This window comes from Corvus hawaiiensis, chromosome 4, assembly GCF_020740725.1.
Source record: "Corvus hawaiiensis isolate bCorHaw1 chromosome 4, bCorHaw1.pri.cur, whole genome shotgun sequence".
NCBI lineage: Eukaryota > Metazoa > Chordata > Aves > Passeriformes > Corvidae > Corvus > Corvus hawaiiensis.
The window spans coordinates 43,707,836-43,729,744 of NC_063216.1; the positions used below are offsets into that span (position 1 = coordinate 43,707,836).

A 21,909-nucleotide genomic window follows, 5' to 3' on the forward strand; every position below is an offset into this window, starting at 1 on the left:
ATTTTCTCAAAACAAAGGTTGTTAGCAATGACTTGACTAAACTTTTTTCTGAAATATCACATCATTTAGCTTGCAAAGATTGAAAAATCACTTTCTATTCCTAAAGAATATTTTCAATATAGTTTCATTCATACTACCTAACATCCTTGTTTGGACCAGCTCCTACATATATAAATATTCTATGTGGATAACTCTGAAGTAGTACATGCTGCCTTCAAAAGGAGGCATATTTAATGGGACACTGTAAATTAAATAATTTCTGGCAGGCCTAAATCTGCTTGGGCCAACAAGAGCTAGAGCTTGCCAATTTAAAAGCAGATGGAATGGGAATTCCTTCATACTTCTTTTCCAGCTCAGTATTTTTTCAGTAGAGATTTGTAGAGTAGCTTCAGGCCTGGCTTGATTGGAGGTCGGTGTTCTTGCTAATAATACAGTTTCTGTGAACTTTACATGGGCAAAGATCCCCTCTAGTGTAAACACTGTGAGATGTGGCCTGCTAATAATTTTAGTAACTGTATGTAATGTCTTATTACTCCAAATAATCCAGGGTTTTGTAATGTTCTTATAATACATGTAATAGTCATTACATTGCAAAGAACAAGATAGGAAATGTGACCAGTGTTTTAAACTACATTGTGTTGTATACAATAATGTTTTTTCCCCCATGTCTCTCAAGAAAAGGAAAAGGCAATTTCCCCCCAGTTTTGTGTGACCATGAAAAGTTCAGCTTAAATCAGGATTTTTGAGATAATAAAGAAACTATTAACTGAACCAATTTTTACCTTTGATATTGTACAGAGACATCTACTTGATCAGCAAGTTGTTTTTAGAATGCCATTAATGTTTTCCAACTTTTTTTTAGGATACTTTCTATGTGAAAAAACAAAGATTTAATGATGTTCATATGTATCTTCAATTGAATTGTTCAAAATGAGCTGATCAAAATATGTAATTTACTTGATCAAAACTTCACGGGATAATTAGTTCCCTAGAGCTTTTAGGAAATCAGAAATATATCAAACAACACACAGTTTACTTACAGCACTTTAAGACTGAAAAGGCCAGCAAATGCTCCCTTAGGAATGTATGTCAAGCCATTTCCTGCAAGACGTCTGCAAAGTTTGAAAAAGGAAAAGAGTGAATACTTTTTCTCTTCATGTGGAATTAATTTGGTTGCTAAAAAGTGCAACACAGCTATGTTTGAGCAACTGATGCCAGAGGCAGTAGTTTAAGAGCCTAGCTTTGTCATTAATACACTTTTAAAAGTAAAAAAAAGAGAGAAGCCTGTAACTGCACAGTTGATCCACTGACAGCTGGACTGTAGAGAAAAAAATTCAATTTCACTGCAAATTTTGTTTATGGTTTAGAATGTACATTGAATTCTTCATATTCTTTTCAGGAATTAGACCAATCCCAGCAACTAAAATACAGACATACCAACAACTATTAGCGTCATAGGATTTACAGGCATGCAGTTTTGGAATTGTGCATGTATGATGTCTGTGAACATTTAATTAATTTGCACTAATATAAAAATATATCCACATAGCGATGATTACAGTTTATTTTGAAATAACTACACATAAAACTGCTGTAATGCTGGAATAATAGTTTGCCCTGTGAGCAGATATGGAACAGGTTGACAGAAAGTGTATTTGTTAAAATTTGTAGGGCTTGCATCTTGCTCTCAGATTGCCTGAAGACATTTTACAGACCTAGGTAAGTACACCAAACACCTCTGTAAAGCATGTTACTCTGATCAAAAAAACCCAACCAAACAAAATACCAAAAGCAAAAACCCCCAAACAAACAAACAAAAACCCCAAAACCAAACCAAAAAAACAACTGCATCATTCTGTAATGTTTGTGTCTAGGAAAGAAAGAATCTATTTGATATGAAATAATGGCATTTCCATGTTCCCCATCAGTGCAACTCCAGATGATCCTGGAAATGCTCAAGGCCAGGTTGGATGGGGCTTTGAGCAACCTGATTTAATGGAAGGTGTCCCTGCCCATGGCAGGGGATTGGAATTAGATTGTCTTTAAAGTCCCTTCCAACCCAACCCACTCTGATTTTGCATTTAGCCTTCTGACATGGCAACTCAGCCTGAATTTGCTGTGATACCTGTACCCTGCCTGGAAAACTGACTGGTAAGGGAGGGCTTCCCAGTCAAGTTACTTTGAGTCAGCAGGGCCACAGTGTGTGCTCCTAGCTGACAAAAAATGCAAATTGGTATGATGTAACCCCCTTTGCAGAACAAGTTAAGCCAAGTGGAATTGCATGTCCCATCAGCCAAGATATTGCACCGGAATTGCAGAGCCCATACCCCAGCTGATGTGGTAACAGAGCTGATATTTGATTTGGCCTCTGGCCCCTTAGGAAAGAACACAGGACTAGTTCCAGAGAATTCCTTAGGTGCCATGCTGCCACAGAGGAACCTAGAGCACTGAAATAGGCACCAGATTTGCCAATACTGATCATGGAAAAGGCCAAGTACTTTTGACTGGAGTCCCAGAGATCCAGCACGGACTGGCCCTTAAATGCTGTCTTATTTTGGGGTTGAGTGTTCCCTGAGCTAACTGCAGGGTCCTGTGCACACCTTGTTTTTAGTCACCACTTTCATACAGAAAATAACAAGATAAATTTGGTTACATATTAAAAAAAGAAAGAAAAAGAAAAAGAAAAAGAAAAAGAAAAAGAAAAAGAAAAAGAAAAAGAAAAAGAAAAAGAAAAAGAAAAAGAAAAAAAGGATGAATCTAGATCCTCGCTCCAAAGACTTTTCAGGAGTTTTCAGTTAGCGGAAAAGATTCTTTCCTGTACAGACATCCCTGCTGAGCTAGGCAACCCGTAACACTGAGCTACGCCTCCCTGTTACATGAATGTAATTGTGCTCTGCAATGACAATCAGCTTCAGACAGAGCTGCTGGGCTTGTCTCTCACTGCAGAGTGTACTGGAGTCCGATCTCCAGGCATCTGAGAATTGGGCACACGTAGCTGAATTCCTGCAGGCAGATGTGCAAACCAAACCTGGCTCACTCTTGTTGCAAGATGAGGCACTCACAGGCTCAGATGTGAGGGCCTTTTTTCAGATGTGTGAGGGCCTTCTGCAAGCTTCAGCTTTCATTCTGAACACAAATGGCATTGACTTCTGGGCTGTTACTGGATCAAGCAGGCAAGTGCTAGGTTAGGCACAACAGATTGTGTTCCTGAAAGTAAATGCCTTTTGTGAATCGCTAACCAGAAGGGGCTGAGAACCTGTCTAATTCTGATTTCAGTTTTTATGATATAATTTTTTAAAAGAAAACCTAAAGACTGCTTCACCCCCACAACACCCTTTTGCTCTGCCACTTTAATGACATGACCGGACACAATTCTGGACATGAGCTTGGCATGAACCAGGAAACAATGAGTTTGCAAAACCTTACTGGAAAAAAAAGAAGGTGCAGGTATTGGGATTTTCACTTCAGTTACTGCTGTAAGTGTCATATGGAAAAATTGATGAAGAGCAGAGCACTAAACCCACACGTCTGAAGACTCGAGTGCTCTTTCAGGCTGCTGTCCCTTCTTCATTCATGGTTGAGGCAATGCAAACTGCTGAATGCACTACATGTTAATATCCCCTGTTGGAACTGTAATACTCTTTATAAAGTGGGCTAGCTGAGAAAATCAAGCGTATTTAAGATCTCCTGGAGAAGGGCTGTGGCAATTACCAAGCATGCACTCACCACCTGGCTGCAAATGCAGGACGGAAGCAATATGACTGGGACACTGTGCAGATTTAAAGTTTCGTTTCAATGTCTAAGCACTCACTTTCCCCAGCTTCGGAGCATCTTTGTGGCTCTTTGTGGCAAGCCTAATGTTTGGAATTTTTTGAAAATGTACAGCCATGTCCCTGAGCTGTTCTGAGTGGTAGTTACCTGAACTGTTAAACTGAAATGTGATTTTTAATTCTTGGGTTTTTTTCAGATTCCAACCCTTTTAAAAAAATTTTGCTTCTTTTCCTTTTAGATCACAACTTCTTAATTATTAAAATTGTCTTGTACAAACACTTAAGATAGATCTAGAAACAACATGTTAAACTTTTACGTAGGCACAACTTCTGTATTTACTCCTTATGAGCTTTTTTTCAGTCTCAGGTAATTCTTGAAGTTCTGCTTTGCATATTTTTCAGTTTGGAAAGAGCTCTCACTAATTTTACAGACAGTGCTTAGAACTATCTTATATGATATTCCTCTGCTGATGCAGCAGCAGATCACGCTCTTCATGTACAGCCCTACATATTTCAGCACAGGGCTACATCAAGTATATCACAAATGCCAAAACGCAAGTATGTCCTTGTAGCTCTCTCACCAAGCAACCTGACAGTGTCAGGAAAAGGCAGACATCTGGCAACAATTATTTTTGATGTAATTATGTTGTCTGACTTTCATTTACCATACTAAATTCTTTCTCATGATGCACTTCTCATGATTTTCTCGGGAACAAGCTCAGCAAAAGCACCTACCTATTCCCAAGATGCTCTCTGAAACCACTTCTGGCACAATAGTGGCATCTTCCCAGCCCTTTAGAATTCCCCAGCACTGTAGTACTTGGTAAAAATCAGCAAAAATTATTCATTTGGATGGTTGTCTAATTCTTTTAACATTCTTGGATAAAAGTTAGCACATCAGTCCTTTATGGCATGCTGCAAAGCTCAGGAAATTCAGCTTATTTATTCCTGATAATTTTTAATGTCTTCTTTGCAACGTTTTTTTGCTATTACTGTGTTTCTATTCTCAACCTTGGCATAAGGGAAAATTCATCCCTTTGTTGACACTACAGTTTGTATCAAGTGTCTACCAGGGTTCACTCCTCCACTTCGGGGATTTTGTTTTCCATTACCCAAATTATTTGAGGGAAGCTTCCCAGTATTTTATTGAATTTTGGAGGTACTTTGGATAGTAATTTTAGCCTGAATGGGTAAGTATAATTTTCCCTGAAAAAATGAAAATGGACAAAGTACCTGTCTCTATAGTTGAGCATTTAGTTACTGATTTCTGAGAGCAGGAATGAAATTGCACTTACATAACCAAATGGTTGACTTTTATTGTTTGAACAATTTTGAATCTCCATTTTTAAAAGTACTTTTATCTTACGCATTTCTGACATTATTTTAAAAATCTCTGATATTAGAGGTATCTCATTAAGTACATTCAGGCTTATACGTATCACATCTCTTTAATGAAAAAGTAATCAAAAAGGATCCTTTTTCTGCGCTATATTATTTTAGATTTAGATTTTAATTCCACTGTTTTGAATAATCTTGCAAATAAATGGAGTCTGGAAAAGTTTACAGAGAAGTGCCACCACACATCTCCTTCAGCATTTGTTATTTGCTATGCTTGGTGTCAAGATGCTTTTGGCTTAGGCATAGTTTTTATACTACTGCAAGTTTCTTTCTAAAAGATGTAAAATAAATGAGCTGAGAGAAAAACAAGTGGCCTCCATACTTTAAGTAGCAGCAATTTATAAAATATCTTTCCATGCCATTAAGCCCCACTGGCAATCACTGCTCACTGCTGGAATAGGGTGTAGTGCTGCAGGTCAGGTTCATGGCCTATGGTCAGATCTAGGAAAAAAGGTGCCTGGGTTGTCCTTTGAGTGTTTCCCATCTGTTGACTCCTTTGACATATTCTGAGCTCTCCTGCAGTATCATAGTTCTGAGAAATGGTGGCTATCCAGTCAAAAGAACATTCCCAGACAAGAGAACTAAAGCTCCAAAAATTATCAGAAACTTTTTTGTTGTTTTCCTTTGATTGTCTGAAAAGAAAAACTTCATTCATCAGAAAGAAGCAAATAAATATCAGTTGTGACTGAGAACAGTCAACTATTTCCTTTACATTTCTAGTACAATAATTTTTCTTTGCCAACTCAAACAGCTTTTTTGTGTGGATGTTTTCTGCATCAGGACAAACCTTACCTCGTACCAAGCATCTCCTCTGTATCTGCTGGGATGGAAGGTGAACTTCAAACACTAAAAAGTCTTCTCTACAGACCAAAAACTGTGGCATTTAATAAATAAAACACATTTCCACTACTAACCCAGCTACTTCTCAGTCTGCAGCAGACAGTGACAGTACAACATGGGTAGTGGCTGCTTTCCTTCTCTGCTTAAGTAAGATCTAGTGCAGCAAAAGCTGATCAAGCATCTGTGAAGTGTATTTCCAAATCTAGTAGTATCAAAACTAAAGAAAAGACATGAAAGGGAGGTATTTGTCTCCTTGGGAAGAAGCATATGTTTACACTGATCAATACTCATGCTGTGATATAACAAGATTAGCACAATGGAATTTTCTGGAACAAGCTACTTATCAAATCTTGCAAGGTGCTAAAATGTTGGAGAATAGATGACACTCTGGATCTCAGTGTAGCTCAACATATAATGGGAATAAACAATGTGAAAGGAGTCAAGCTTCACTATTACAAAATGAAAATACAGTGATAGTGTTGTAATTGTATTTCAGAACAGATACAATTAAGTAGAAATTAATTACACTCATATTTCTGATAAATATATTGGACTCAGTATTTGCTAATAAACTATGATATGAATACCAGACTGTCTCAATGTTTCTAGACTAATGCCAGTGCATGCCCTTTAATACAGATTAAGTTATATATCATTGCATCACTTGTGTTGCATTATATTTAATCAGTTCCCATGTAGTGCAATATCCTATACAGAATGTAATTGTGAGTGCCATCTGAAATCATTCTTCCACTGTGCAAAGATACAGAGGGATTTCTACACCAATAATTCTGTGAACTAGTAGTCTTTCTTTACGTCTCCTTGACTCTGCATTTTACTTCTGTTCACTAACTGGTGTGCTGATTTTATTTAAGGAATGAGAGCAACAACTGCACATGCTGAGACAATGTTATCATGGATATGTTTATATCTATATATCTATATTTATATATATGAGTAGGTTAATACCAACAGAGTCACAATCCAGTCAGTTTTATATTTGTCTGTTTCTTTGGAAAAGATGTTCTAGTCATCATTTGCTACATTATATGCTACAGCTAACAAACTCTCCAGACAGAAAGTGAAAAGAAATTGTGTAGAAGAACCTAAAGACTGTAGAAAAAAAAAAAATCTGTTTTTGTGGATAGAAACTGAAGCCTGAGACAGTGAAAAACCCCACCAGCTGGGACTGTTCTGCTGTATGTGGTACCGTCCTGAATTTGGTGCTAAAACACTAGCATGCGACGCAGAAAGTTCCATTAAAATTAATGTAATCATGGACTGTGTCTTTTATACCTTGTGTACAGATAAGAGACTCTCTTTTGTAATTTGAAACTTCTTTTTTAAAAGCCTGATCTGCCTCCTCCAACTGCCCTAATTGTTCTGAATGCCTGATAAAGATCCATGGTGAAATATCAGTCTCATTGAAGTCTGGGGAAAAATTTGTGCTGACACAAGTAAATATGGGGCTCTCATTTGCATCCTACCACAGTATCACATTTGCCAGTAATTTACTTCTCTCTGAGGAGTGGCACCAATAACACTACTACCAATCCTAAACCTACTACCCCAATTTCTAATGGAGGAAATGGCTATTTGGGGAGGAACAACATAGAAGTATAACAAGAAAACATAAATTTACAAATTTTTTTCTAAAACAACTTGTTCTAGTATAAAAAATTGCCTTTGTTCAAGGAAGAATTTACCAATCTCAGATCTTGCCTCCATTTTGTTTCCTGTCAAACTTTGTTAAAAGTACACAAGCACACAACTACACACATATTTACTCCACTTATATAAATATATAGCCAATATATAATTCATATATTTTTATTTCTAATTTTCTTCAGCTTACATGTACATCAATAAAAAGGTAACATGAAATGTTCTGGCTTCTTACATCAAAAAAGCTTTGACAATATGGATACTTATATAGCACTTAACCAAAGTCAACTAAAATTTTGAGATAAGAGTTTAATTTTATATTTATTAATGATTATTCTCAGGCTAATGCAATAGAAAAGTATGAATTAATGGGTGATTAATTATAATGTTAATAATTCACGGATGACATCAACACATATTTCAAAATGTTTTTTCAGAATTACTTTGCTAGCCTAGGAATTTAAATATTAGTCTGTATTTTAATTATCTTTTTATATTTCAATCTGTCATGTTAATTAAAACTATAAAATTACAGTAATATGAAAAGAAGTGTGAGTCAAATGATCTATTAAAAAATCTGATGCTCAGAAAGATCAAAGAAGAAAATACTCTCTTTAAATAAGGGGAGGGGAGTGTGCAAGTCATAATTGTGCTGTATGTTATATTTATTGCTGCTTACAGTTTAGTTGGAAATTCAAATATAACACAGTCTGCTCTTGCTTTAGGGCCTAATTGCCTTTTAAAATGCTTGTGCCAAATTCTCATAGGGTGTAAACTGGAATAACTCCAAGTGACCTAAAGCAGTTGGAATGAAATCAGTGTGTATTTGATCTTGAACTGGCTTTGATGAAACAGATCATAGATTTTTGTCAGTTAAGAATATGGTCTAAACCGTACTGTTTCTTTCTCCACTTATAAAAGGCACAGACTCTTTCTGCATCTGGCATGGTTGTGATCCAATAACTGCTAAAGACAACTGATCTCTTCCTTTGTGAAGCTGTCCCTAGCCAGCGCTGACAACAAGTGGGTCCTTCTGCTGAACAGGTATCCAAGTACCCGCCTTCCAATTGCAGCAAGGACAACTTCAGGAGGGACTCCAGCATCAGCCAGGACATCCCACACTGATTCCCAGCAGTGGATCCCATGGATACAACCATTAAGAGGCACTGCTTCTGTGTTTGAAGAATGCTGCCACCAAATCACAACTCCCAGACCAATATTAACATTGTTAAAATTTCTTTCTCAGTATTTAAATGTTACAGCAAGATGGAGCAATAAATGGAGAATCATATACATAATATTTCCTAGGCTGGGTCTCCCAAGTATCATTTACACTTCTGATGCTGGTTTTGGTTTTATCCCAGTAGTGTCAGTATCATCCGAAAAGGCAGAAATTAATAATAATAATCATTAATAGCAGGAACTGGCTGAAGTGTACTGCAACACCACACACTGTGATCAAACTGAAAATAATGAAAAATGTGTTAGCTGTTTAGTCATTTCAGTGTGATAGGCAAAGAACACAAATTGTGTAGATCCAAGTTTTGAGGCAGCTGCTGTTTTCTGAGTGGTACAATGAGGCAACAGCAATGAATTACTGGAGGAATTATGGCTACTCCTCTTTGGGAATTCAAAAAAACAGAGGGAAGAAGTTGGTTCTACTGTGCTCGAGAACCTATTAGATATAAATCTGATGCGGTCTGAATTCCTTACCCATAATCCTAAGCAAGTGAAAAAAATTGACCCATGTAGGTACCAAAAGTTCTCACCACACTGAAATCAAGCAGTCTACAAACAGACTGAACTTCCACTGACAAAAAAAGGAAATTATTTCTGCATACTTGCTACTGCAGTATGCACAGAATGTGTAAGCCTTAAATTAAAATCCTGCCTCAGGATCTACAGATACATAGCATGCTTCACCCTAGTTTAATTAAGTGTAATGTCACTATCTGTATTGATCGCAAAACACAAAAAGCACTTCCAATGACTCTTTTTGATGTGCTAAACTAGTTCCTAATGAACATTGCTGGAAAATAAATTACAAGTTCCAGAAAGCATTTATAAGCTGCAAGCCACAAGCAAACTTCAACAGACACTCATAAGAGTAACGTAGCAGCATTGACAAGATTTCTTGGATATCAACCTAGAACATTTATTGCTTCTACTTGCAAGCATATCTGAACGTTTTCACTTCTCTTTTATCTTTTTCCTACCCCATCATCTCCCGTTCTTCCCCTTTACCGCACGGATGCACAGCAGTCCCAGTGTCAAGGCTGCTCCATGCAATTTGCATTAATATTTCCAGAATAATTATCTGTCAGCACAAGCTATTCAACAAGCAATGCAAGCAGCTCTGATTTAATAAGGCATTTGCTCTGTTGTTTCTCTCTCTCTCTCTTTTTTTTTCTGTTCCTCATCTTGTTATTCTTGATAAGATGGCAAAAAGGGCAGTTTGGAGGATGTCACTCTGACACATCCACATGGGCGAGTTCTTTGTTGTTACTCGCTTTGGTGGCATCAAAGGGACGGCATCAAAGGCAGTGACAGCTCCAGAACACCAGGGCTCTTGTTTTGTGGATGTAAAGGTTACAAGTTGTTAGCTCATACAGTAGGAATCTTCTGTGCTTGGGTTTGTTCTTTTCTAGTAAACCTGAACTGTGCATGTAAAAACTAGGGGAGGAAAGTGTTGTCATCGTTTCCAACTGATTAACTAGGTAAACATCTTCTTACTGTTTTTGCCAACATATTTCAAGACAACTGGTGCACTTCCCCCTCTGTCAGGACTTTGAGTACAGCCCTATATTAAAGCAAAGTTGGGAAACTACAGTCCTCAGGTATCAACAAAGTCTGTCTTACAGCAAGAGAATTCACAATGTGCCATGGGCCACTTGCTGGGCTGGTGACAGGTAATTCTGGCTGACAAACACCATGTATTAAACATAGAGACACAGTTTGATCCACTTGGATGCGCACACTAAGTGAAGAAGCCAAATTTGCAATTTATATGAAGAAACTGAACTCACAACTTAGGTGTTAGATTGTGCACCGCTCTGAAATTATCTAGGGGATCACAAGTCATTTTGCAGTGACAGTTCTTGAAACTTTAGCTGATGGAGGTGACACAAACCAATTTCCACCAGGACCAGCTAAACCCTGCTGTGCAGGAACTGTAAAACTGGTATTGAAGCGACATAGGAATGTGTGGGCAGTTTGAGACCACTAGATAATACTCTATTTTTATTTTAGTTCTGCTTGTCAGCTGCCAGCATTTTCTACTTTATTTCTTTAGAGGTTTTTAAATTTATGCAGATTAACCTTTAAGAAATATTTTAGTATTTAACGCTAATGTTCCAAGATTGTTGAAATAAATTACAAGATTCCCCCACTTTGTCAAAAAAGTTTTGGACTATGGTTGCAGCACTTTCATGTTTTCTACCAACTTACATTATAGTTAAAAATCCATTTTCAGTGCTAGTCACAATGTGTCTGCACCAGCACAAAAATAAAGACTGTACAGGACCCCAAGAGCAAATGCTCTCGGTTTTCAAAAATGTACATGACCAGAGATCTCAGTCCCACAACTCAGAGTCAATGGGGAACAGAACACCCAATTCCCATTAACACTTTGAAAACCTCTTTGCAGGGAGAAAAGCAAACAGAGAGAGAAATAAAAAGAAAATAAATAAATAAGAACAGCTGATAATGGATCATGCCTGGTAATTTAGAACCTCATTTTCATATATACAGTGGCCTCTTGACCACTTTTGCAGTGCAGAGGGATTTCAACAGATATAATGGTAAGATTCATATAATACACCACTTATGTATTGTATCTGCAATTCTGCACTTCTGTATTGCAGTAAAATGTGCTTTTAAAGGCACTTTTGCCTGAAAGACTACTGTAATAATGTTCAATCTGACAAGATCTGTAGATATATTTATTTGATTTTAGGATTGTTTTAAAATTATCATGCATGTCAGAAAACATTCTTGCACTTGTATGTAGATTGCAAATAACTTAGGGTGACTTCATTGCTTGATTTTGTAGCAAAGAGATTATTTAGGACTGTCCTGCTCTGTAGTAAAGTAATTGCAACACAGCAGTCTTTTGTTGCTGTTTTACTAAAACACCCAATTTAAGTTGCTGAAAAATAGCAACTTACTAAAAATCACTTGAAGCTTCACTTATCTGTGGAATGTTCCTATGTTTAAAATTAAAATGAAAGCCTTATATGTGTGCATACGTGGGTGTCTGTGCATATATTTATGCATATGTATGGCTATGTGGATATATATCTAGTTGGAGTGATTTTGTAGGTAGGTCTGATTCAAATAGTTTTAAATTATTATTGGCTTTCTTCCTCACTTTTCATTGAGACATTAATTTATAAAATAAAATAGTTTCAGGCACTGCTTTGAAGTGTATCTAATCACAAAATGTTAGGTCTGCACTCAGATGTAGTTGTCTCTAAAACTCTTAAGAGTCCCACCCTGAGTAAGTCTTTAGATTTTTTTAAAAACCCTTTTTTCCATGCATTACTCTAATTCACTTCTCCATTAGAACAGGCATTCTACACATCCTGTATAATGACAAACGTCTAGAAATAATCAAAATGAGAGCGAGTTTTGGACTTGGTCAGACTGATAAATATCTGCAGTTATTTTGAATTTATAATGAAGAATTTAACTTAATAGTGTTGTACAAGTTCATGCAGAGCAACTTGCTGATAATCAAGCAGCTGAAACATACTTTCTTGGTGGGAGTTCTGTCATATATGCTTTAAGAGAAAATAAATCTGAAAAGCCCATAATTTTTACAAATAAAAGATTTTGCTCAGAATTAATTTTTTTGACAGTTAGAAAGTTCCAAGTATTTCAGAGTTTTCCAAAATTTTCAGAGGAATATGCACCTCAAAACCACTTTCAATATATTTTACTTCAGTGATGATAGTCTTTGGTTAAGAATAAATACCAGGAATGATCATCAGGTTTGCAAGAATGCTGCAGTTAGAGGTGTCTAACCTTGGCTGTAAAAGTTGATCAGATTCACTCTGGAAGGTCAGAACTGGCTGAACAGACCTGTCTTATACACTTCTGCTTTGGAGACAAAACCATTAGTTTAACTGTTTTAATAAAATCTCAGTTCTTTCAGGGTAATCACTTACTAGTATTGCCAAACCAGGCATCAAGTACGTAACATCTAAGCTAAAATTCAGTGATTCAGTCATGAGCTTTTATCAGATGTTTGAACCAGATCTCTAATAAAGGGATTAGTAACAGTTTGTATGCTAATTAGTTTTTTCAACACTAAAAACCCCTAAAAGCTGCATTTCAAGCTCCTGCTGTTGTACTTCAAAGACCAGACAGACATTTCTAAGACGGATTTAATTTTATGAAACATTGCAAAGATCTCATAAGATTCTGTGATCTAACCATGAAATGAGAGTGAAGGTAACCTGGCTGTATTAGAATTTCCTTCCAGGAAAAGCCCAAACTTTAAAAAAAAATTCTTTTCTTTAATGGCTGGAGAGCAATTGGGTTGGCCAGTTTTAGAAGGGTTATTACAATTGACAGGAGATTGGACAAGAGAACATGAACATGACGAAGAACTTCACAAGCAGTGGCTTTGTGGCATGATTCACTCCATATGCACTTGATACTGTTAACACTTGGTGTGTGACATCTCTCTGTGTTATGTTCCTATCTGTTACATTATTTGGAAGTTGCACTAATGGCAAGACAGATATTGATAATCAAAGAAAAGGGGTAAGTAAAGGAAGAGAGAGAAAAGAAAATGAAAGAAAGCTTTCCAAATAGAAGTGCTGAGAGTAATAAAAATAATACAGGAAAAGAAAAACCTGCCTCCAAATAGAGTACTGTCCAAAGTTAGCATACAAAATGTTTTCAATTTATTTCTTTTGTTTTGTTTTGTTTGTTTGTCTGCTTTTGTAGATGCTGGCTGGAAAGGCCAGGTGGCAAAATTCAAATGAGCATTATTAGCAAGGACACCAAAAGTTGTCAGCACAATACACACCTAAATTGCAGAGGACTGTACACATTTCATAGCTTAAAACAGACCGTGTCTTTGCAAGAGGGGTAGGAACATGATTTTGCATGTCTTACATGGATTTTATGGTGTGTTAGCAGACAAGCATGCTAAAAAAACCCCAGGTTTTCACTTCTAAAAACTTAAAAGCCACATGTCATAAAAGGCTTTTAATCAATATTTAGAGGTACTCATGCAAATACAGGCACCATCTTTTTTCCACAAGATCTATGGTGCATCAGTTATAGAGTCTCCATCACTCCTCAGAAACATACATTTTCTTTTAAGCCTGGGCCATTATAACTAGAGTCACTGCCAAATCCAGGTCTCATGAATGCACAATACTTTTCACTTTTGGTTAGTCACCATCACTTCAAGCCAACATTCCTCTTTTGATGTTGTGCTTGATCAGCTAGTTTCCACAAGGCACTTTTTCCCCCCAGTGAATGTAGTAGATAGCGTAACTAAGCTTTTTGCAGGATTCTGCATTCTACGGTCAGCCTTCAGGGATGTTAAGAGTAAGGAAACAGTAATTGAAAGTGATTAGGACAAGAAGCCTCAATACTATGAAATGTGGACTCAATTGTCCTTGACACAGGCAGAACAAGGCAGCAGGTTTTGGTTTTGATTACAGCTTTACTTGGGATTTTAATAAACATGAGCCAGTATTCAAACTTTTAATATCCTGCTGCTTAACTATTTCCAAAAGAGCAATCCAGTTCTTTTAAACAGTCCTTGTTTAAAAATTTTAATTTGTTTGGCTCTGTCTCTGCTTAGAGAAGTTGTAGCCTCATGGTAACTCTTTTATAAGTTCATTTCCAGAATCACAAGCAATTGTTTTTTTTTTTAACTAAGTGTTTCCGCATGTGCCAAAAGTGTCAGGCTGACAGCTTTCCTGCACTGTTTTATCTGGTTCCCACAGTAAGTATGAGAGACAAACACAGGAATGTGTCTAGAGCTGACTATGCCCATCAAGGATACAATGATACTTACAGCTCTTCCAGGAAGCGGAGATTGTGCACAGGGTTTGAGGGCAGCTTAGTAATGTTGTTCATACTGAGATCACTGTAGGGGAAAACAGACAGAGACTTAATATGGCATGCCACAACTGTGGCATCCAGCTGTTCATTCCACACTTTTTTAAGCACTACATTAATAAAAATTAGTTCCTCTGCCAGAATTGATAAATCATTATCTAGTTAGCACGTTCAACATTCCTATTTCGTATGAGCACAGCTTTGTTAAACCAAATACAGGCTTGTAGCATGTTCCTCATTTCCAGGGATTTTGAAATGTTTTATCACGCTCTATAAATCAGCTGGAACACTAAACAACACTTCTAGTTGACATAATTTTAATAAACCACTGTACTGTATTAAAATTTACTTGGAGTAGTAAAGAAAACTATTATGATATTTGTTGTTGTAGCACTGTAGTACACTTGGTTTACTAAAGCAGACAGGCAAAAGCAAACAGATACAAAGTATCTGCATCATCCTTAAAATTTCATGAACATGGAAACACTTCACTTTTGCCGTACAGCCTGTTGCATGGTCATACTGATCTGCCTTGCCTCACACAGGCACATCAGGTGTCCCCAAAACCCAACCTGATTTATAGAAATGACATATTTTCGAATAATAAACATTCTCTTTTTGAGTGCTCTTTTGTTACAGGTACTCAAATTGCATTAAATAAGTGAAATGAACCATAAAACAAGAGTGTAATGCGATCCTGCTCTGTAGCACACTTCCTGGTGGGGTTCCACAGTAGTTCCTGGTACAGGAAACTACCAGCCATATCAGCTCTGTCAGAGCTCATTCAAGCTATGTTTTAGACTAAATTTCATATAATACCCTTTTATTCTTAACTTGCCTTTTCGTTGTTTTCCATTGTCTTCCCCATGCCCCACAGTATCATTATAATTGCTTTTCATTAAGTACCAAGACTGTAAACAAATTGCATAATAAAATTCTGTGTGGAAGATACAACTGTATCAAAATTTCTGTAGATTCTTAAAATAAAATTAAGAGCTGCATATTTTATGCAAGTGTTATACAGTAACTTAAAACTCCCCACTATTTAAACGTAACTTTGCATTTGTAGCAGCACTTATAGTTTCCAGCTACTTTGGGTACTATTTAGATAACTTTATTTCTTCCAGCTGTTGAGAGCTTACAAGGTAAATAAGTTATCTGTACTTTGGTGGGTAGGCATCCTATTCCTACTCCATCTAGTTCTTATTACTCACAGTCTGTTTCATATTACAGAATATATGCTTGTAGTCAGCATAGTTAATTTAGATGTTTGATCTTTTGGTGAATTTTAAAATGTATAATTTAAAAACATACTTCACATAGAGATTTTGAAATAAAGGAAATGTGTTAATACTTTACAACAATTATCAAATCACTGTTGAGTAACGTTTCTGCATTCACTTCAAAATCAAAGTATAATTTGAGAAATGTGTACTTATTAAATTCATTTTTTACTGTAATACTTTATCACCTAATTCTTTCATACTGTTTAGCAGGTTATTGCCCTTTCACTTTGATAAAGGCTCAAAGGATTTATTCTGGCAAAGGAACAAGAACATGGATTTATTTGGCAAAAGAAAAACTCATCCAGGTAGTGAATTATGTACTACTGAATATTAAGATAAGCCCAATATTTTAACAAGATCATTCTGATGATGATATTTTCAACACATGTCTTAATGGGTTTTTGGAAACATGCCAAATCACATTTTAGACTTAAAAAGCTAGCCCTGGTGGAAGATGGGAACGATTTATCTTCAGATACACACATATTTAGGGCATTCTACAAATCCAGAATTAACTAGTGCTCTGGCTGACTAGAAAAACCTGAAGTCTGCTTTTCTAGCCTATTAACTTCTATTACTAGTAGGCAGTACTTGTCTGCTTGTATCACCCGCAGGATCCCATGATGAACCAGTCAGAAGCAGTCTACTGACCAGACCCTAATATCTTAAGAGGATTAGAATAAGAGAAGGTGGCTTTCATTACGTGCTTTGATGCCCAAAGAAAAAATAAAAAATAAGTGTATTTTCCTTAAAAACATCTTTAGACCCCAGAGGTGGATTTGCCAACAGTGACCTGCTATGTCCTAGTGTCCTTTTTGGACTCCACTCATGTGGTAAAGTATGTGTACTGCATCATATGACAGAGGAGAACCTCTCCTTTTTCCAGTACACCACAGCAATTTCTAACTCTTTTTAAACCTACCAGTTAAATAATTTCCTTCTGCTAGATTGGTTGCTTTTTTTTCCAGACGATTCTCTTCTTGGAACGTAACATATAAAGGTGTTTTTGTGCAACAGAACTACTAAACATTATCTATGCATATTTCACAGAATCATGGAATTGTTTGGGTTGGAAAAGACCCTTCAGATCATCCAGTCCAATCGTTAACCCAGCACTGCCACGTGTTCATCACTAAACCATGTCCCTAAGTGCCACATCTATGCATCTTTTAAATACTTCCAGGGATGGTGGAGGTAACAGAAATTATTTCCCAAGCTCTTGCTGAATAATGTCTTTTTAAATTAGCTTTTAACATACCAGCAACTAATACACAGGATGTTCCAATCTATGTTGGCAATGTGCTATTCTTGTAGCTGTAAGGGTTTAAGAATATAAGGCAGACTACGGCAGGGAGGGGTAATATATTTGATGAGGCTAGCTGATACAGATGGAAAAACTGAGAAACTTTCAGGCACAAAAATCAAAACTCTCTATTTCTTCCAGCTGTACCAGTTGGCTAAATAGGTGACATTATTTCTGCCTAAAAAACCACACATCCTTTACACTGGCAAAGCAGTAGCTTGTCTGTGCTCACAGTTTTTAGATTCGGAATATTCTTTTGTTTCAGAATTACCATGGATGCATTGAATCAAATTTTTGTTCACTGGAATGACTGAGAGAAGCGCCGTGACCCAAAGCTACTTCAGGGGGGATGTTCAGAGAGGTGAGACAAACAAAAAGAGTTAATGTAATGCAATCAGTCACTGGGTCTCGTGTGAGCAATACCGCAAAATTTGGGCTTCTGAACAGAAATTCCTCACAGAGCTCTAGAGACAAATAAAGGAGTTTCTCAGCATCTTGGTTTGCTAGCATTTTGAACCATGCTGCCAAGAAGACATGGCTAGGATGAGATTTACAGCCATTAGCTAGAACAAGCACAGCTAACAGCAAGACACAGCTAGGTGGCAAACTCTAGGGTTACATATTATTACTATGAAAACCAATAACAATTGCAGTGGGTGTGTCTTATGTCCTGCACCTATGATGGTTTCTTTCCTTCAAATGGGTTTTCTGATTTCTCCTTTCAGTGCTAGCCTGTCAAAATAAGCAATTTTCTCTGTCTAGGAAAGAGAAGGGCATGAAAGATGGCTTGTGCATCAGCATTTGCAATGAAATTATAAAAAAAATTAAAATCAAGGTACTGGGTCTTTAACTATCCTCAGTGGAATGGTTCTGATTTTGTATCAAATCTTGGTAGACTCTTACAAACTACAGTGATGAAAAACTTAGAATTATTTGAATACTGAAACCCTTTAAATAACTCAGCGTAACAGAACTACTCCCATCTCCCAGCATCACAGCACATACAAAGCCCACTGATGTCAGTAGAAGCAACATGGCATGAATACACCCTGAGTTTACCAATGCTCCTAATAGAGACAGCGATAGTACCAGATCTACCTTGGTGAAAACCACCATGAGCTGCCATATTGTACTGAGAAGGTAATATGTTATTTTGAACAGTGAGATGAACACATTGTCCCTTCTCCCATCAGCATTCCTGCAGCCTGTTTCCAGCTGCTGACTATAAAAGCAACATAACAGCAAATGAAACTTTCATCTTTTCAAAAGATAAGAAGCTTTGCTTCAGCGACTGCATTGGCAACATGGCTCACTATAACAATATCTTAATTATACTCTGCGCCAATCAATCACCATGCTGTGCCTCTGGTGACTTGTTAAAGGAATCCTATCTCTGATGAAATCTTTGAAGACCAGAAAATATTGAAAACTCTACCATGCATCTGTTTTTTAATTGATGAGCAGATGAACAAATTCTGAGCATTTGCAAAACAGCATCCAAGAAGGCAAATGTGACAGGCCTTTGTTCCCCCCAGTTTTATTGTTCATGCATATACATACTGAAAAAATATCCAGTTACCATCTTAAAACTGAGTAGTTCACAATGAATTCCAGAAAGCCAGTAAAACAAGTTAAGTGAATTAGTTCTTAACATATAATAGATGAGTCTGCAGGCCACATTACCAACCTTCTATTAACTGGTATTACAAGAGATCTCTCAGTTATTACAAGTGATGTTTCATTACAAGATGATGTTTCATCTTGGAAGATCAGGTTTTCACATTATATTTATGTCTTTTAAAGGAGAACAAAAGTATGCCTAGGGATACATGCAAAACTTCTACTAGGCTAAATGTCTATTATACTGAATGGTACCAACTTGTCTACTCATTCCAGGTCTAATACAATAATCCAATATTGAAGATAATTTTGTAGTCTCTTTTTTTAAACAGTTGCAACCTGTTTGATTTTTAGAAAATTATCAAGACATTATTAGGATCATTAATTTTGATTCTTCTCAGCTTGTCTTATCCCAACAAGATGTGTTAACAACACTTTTTAATGGAAGTCTTTGAAAGATAAAGCACTTGCATGGAATACTGACAATAGACTGAATGTAGTCCCTTAGTTCTTACCAGCTGAGAACAGTTTCTAAACTAAGACAATTTCCTTAATTCATTTACAGCAAAATTTGACACTAGCTTCCATGTAGCAACACAAAATAACAGAAACAGGTGAATCCTACTTCTGCTTTTTCCTTGCTCTGCCTATCTTTTTAACATGGCACTCTTGTTTCTAGTACTGGCAGAATACTCCACTGCATGATGGAAGAATACATTGCCTATTAACTGCATGTCATCTATTAATGCAAATGCTTCATCTTTTACGGAAAACATCTTCATCTGCTACATCTGCTTTAAGGAGGTAAGTCTATTTGCCAACACTGTAGTAATAGTAGCTCATATTTCTTACAAATAAATAGCTATAGATGTTTTCATTTGAGGGTATCAATAAATAAATACAGTAAGAATTACCATCATTTTGCAGAAAGGAAACTAAGACACGTAATGGCTAAGTGACATGTTCATGGTCAAACAGATGTTTATACAACACAGAGGAAAATGACACTGATGATGATTTGTCCAGCACCCTTTTCATTAGATCACACTGTCCAACCATGGAATTTACACCAATTTACCAAAGTACAATGCATAAGCTGTCAACAGACTCAGAAAAAAAGACCGTATTTTCATTTTAATGTTCCTAGATTACATTATCTTTCAAAGTCAACATGAAAATTGCTAGTCATGTATTTGCATGTTTAATACACCCATGCAGAGCAGCACAGGGCAAAGTATGAGCATGAATAAATAAGCATTGTAAGTGCTTTCTGACAATTAAACCGTAGCACTTCTTGTCATAATTAGCTTCAAACTTTATCTGTGGTTTTTTGAATGATCCTGTAATAAACTATGATTAAGATATGAATTTCCACTAAATGATTCACATTTGAAGAGTACATCTTTGATACTGGAAAAATCTTCTGACGAAGAAGTAGTAGATTAGCAGGAAGAAGCAGTAGAGAGAGCTATTATAGACATTACACAGAGTAGGAAATCTCACCATCAAGGTATTCAAGGTAAACAACAAGTGGCAATAGCATGGACATTTCTGCCCTTCTTCATATTGAAAATGACAAATGCTAATATTAAGTATTTAAAAATTCATTATCCTATGTAATATTATTTGCAATAGCAAATGAACAACACCAGATCCTGTGCTACAGGTTTACATGGAAGGGGTGTAAGGCTAAAAGAGGATTGCTTGTTACACATTTGTTACAGAACATTTCTGTTACTTGACATTGAAGCTCACTCTTTCCAGAGACCCAACTCCTTTGTACTAAAACATGCCTTGCAAAAAGCAAATGACGGTGTGTGGTCATGTGAGAACAGCCCCTGCAGTGGGTCTGCGTGCCTGCACACCTCACAGAGGGTTTTGCTCCAGTAAATGGACAGTACTCCCTCTGTCCCTCTCACACCTTTCCTCGGCACACCAGTGGTGCTTGTTCCAGCCACTCCAATTGTAAATAAATATTTATGGTAAGGATCAAGCACCTTGAACTTAGGGACACCTCAAAGGTGATCCAGTAAGGTCAGGAGGGCTCTGTCTACATCTCTTCTGTGCTGTTGTGTATTGGCCCATAACATTGGATCCTGGCAAATCAGGCTGATAGGTCACATCTGGATTCAACACAAAGTAACAAAATGCTTTGGCCAGACTTTTGCACTCCCAACACCTGTCACTGACTTCCTCTGATGTCACAGACAGCAAAATTTGGCTTGTTACTGCACAAGCTCTGTAACAGAGTCATTTTAAACACCATGCATTATTCCTGAACATAGGCAATTCTGCCATATAAACAACCATCAAAGTCTTACTTATATCTAGACTGCAGAACATTTGTAAAGCAAACAGTATGTGCATGATTAATCTTTTCAGGAAACAGTTTTGCCATTCAGTTTATCCAAGACTCCAGCAGAGGGAGCAGGGCAGAGCAAACAATTAGGGACAAAAAAGGTAAGTAAAGATCAAAGATCAGATCAAACACACCCAGTGCTGAATTAATCTGACAAGTATCTGACATTTCATTTTAGGTACAAAGATTCTGGCTGTCTGCTTTTTTTTAATATCAAATTCATGTTGCTCACTAGATGAAATTAACCATTTACTTTCAAAGCTGATTCATGGTTGTTCATTTGAGGCTGAAGACTCAGTTTGCTAAGGAGCAATTACCAGGCTAAGTTACAAAAACATTCCAACATGTCAATCATTTGCTGTACTTAACTCACATATTAAAAAACTTAAATAACTAAAGGAGCATTTTATAACACAGAAGCCAGCAGAAGCAGTTAAAAGAAGACTGAATGGAATTCCTCTTTCACCCATGCCCACAGACTGTATTACTACATTTTTACTTTGTGAGTTACTGCTTGTTTCTGCTGCACTAGTTCAAACGGATTGTATGAGTACTGCATACATGATTAATCTTATTCAAATA

At 36.8% G+C, this 21,909-nt stretch overlaps 1 protein-coding gene across 1 annotated transcript in view; it reads right to left on the reverse strand.

Annotated features, from left to right (window-relative positions):
- LGR5 (leucine rich repeat containing G protein-coupled receptor 5) overlaps positions 1-21,909 on the reverse strand; it is a 90,217-nt gene that overhangs the window by 37,581 nt on the left and 30,727 nt on the right. The window contains exons 2-3 of the mRNA XM_048302226.1: positions 14,716-14,787; positions 1,041-1,112 (exon numbers count right to left, since the gene is read on the reverse strand). Coding sequence (XP_048158183.1) covers positions 1,041-1,112; positions 14,716-14,787 — 144 coding nt within the window. The remainder of the gene's footprint in view (positions 1-1,040; positions 1,113-14,715; positions 14,788-21,909) is intronic.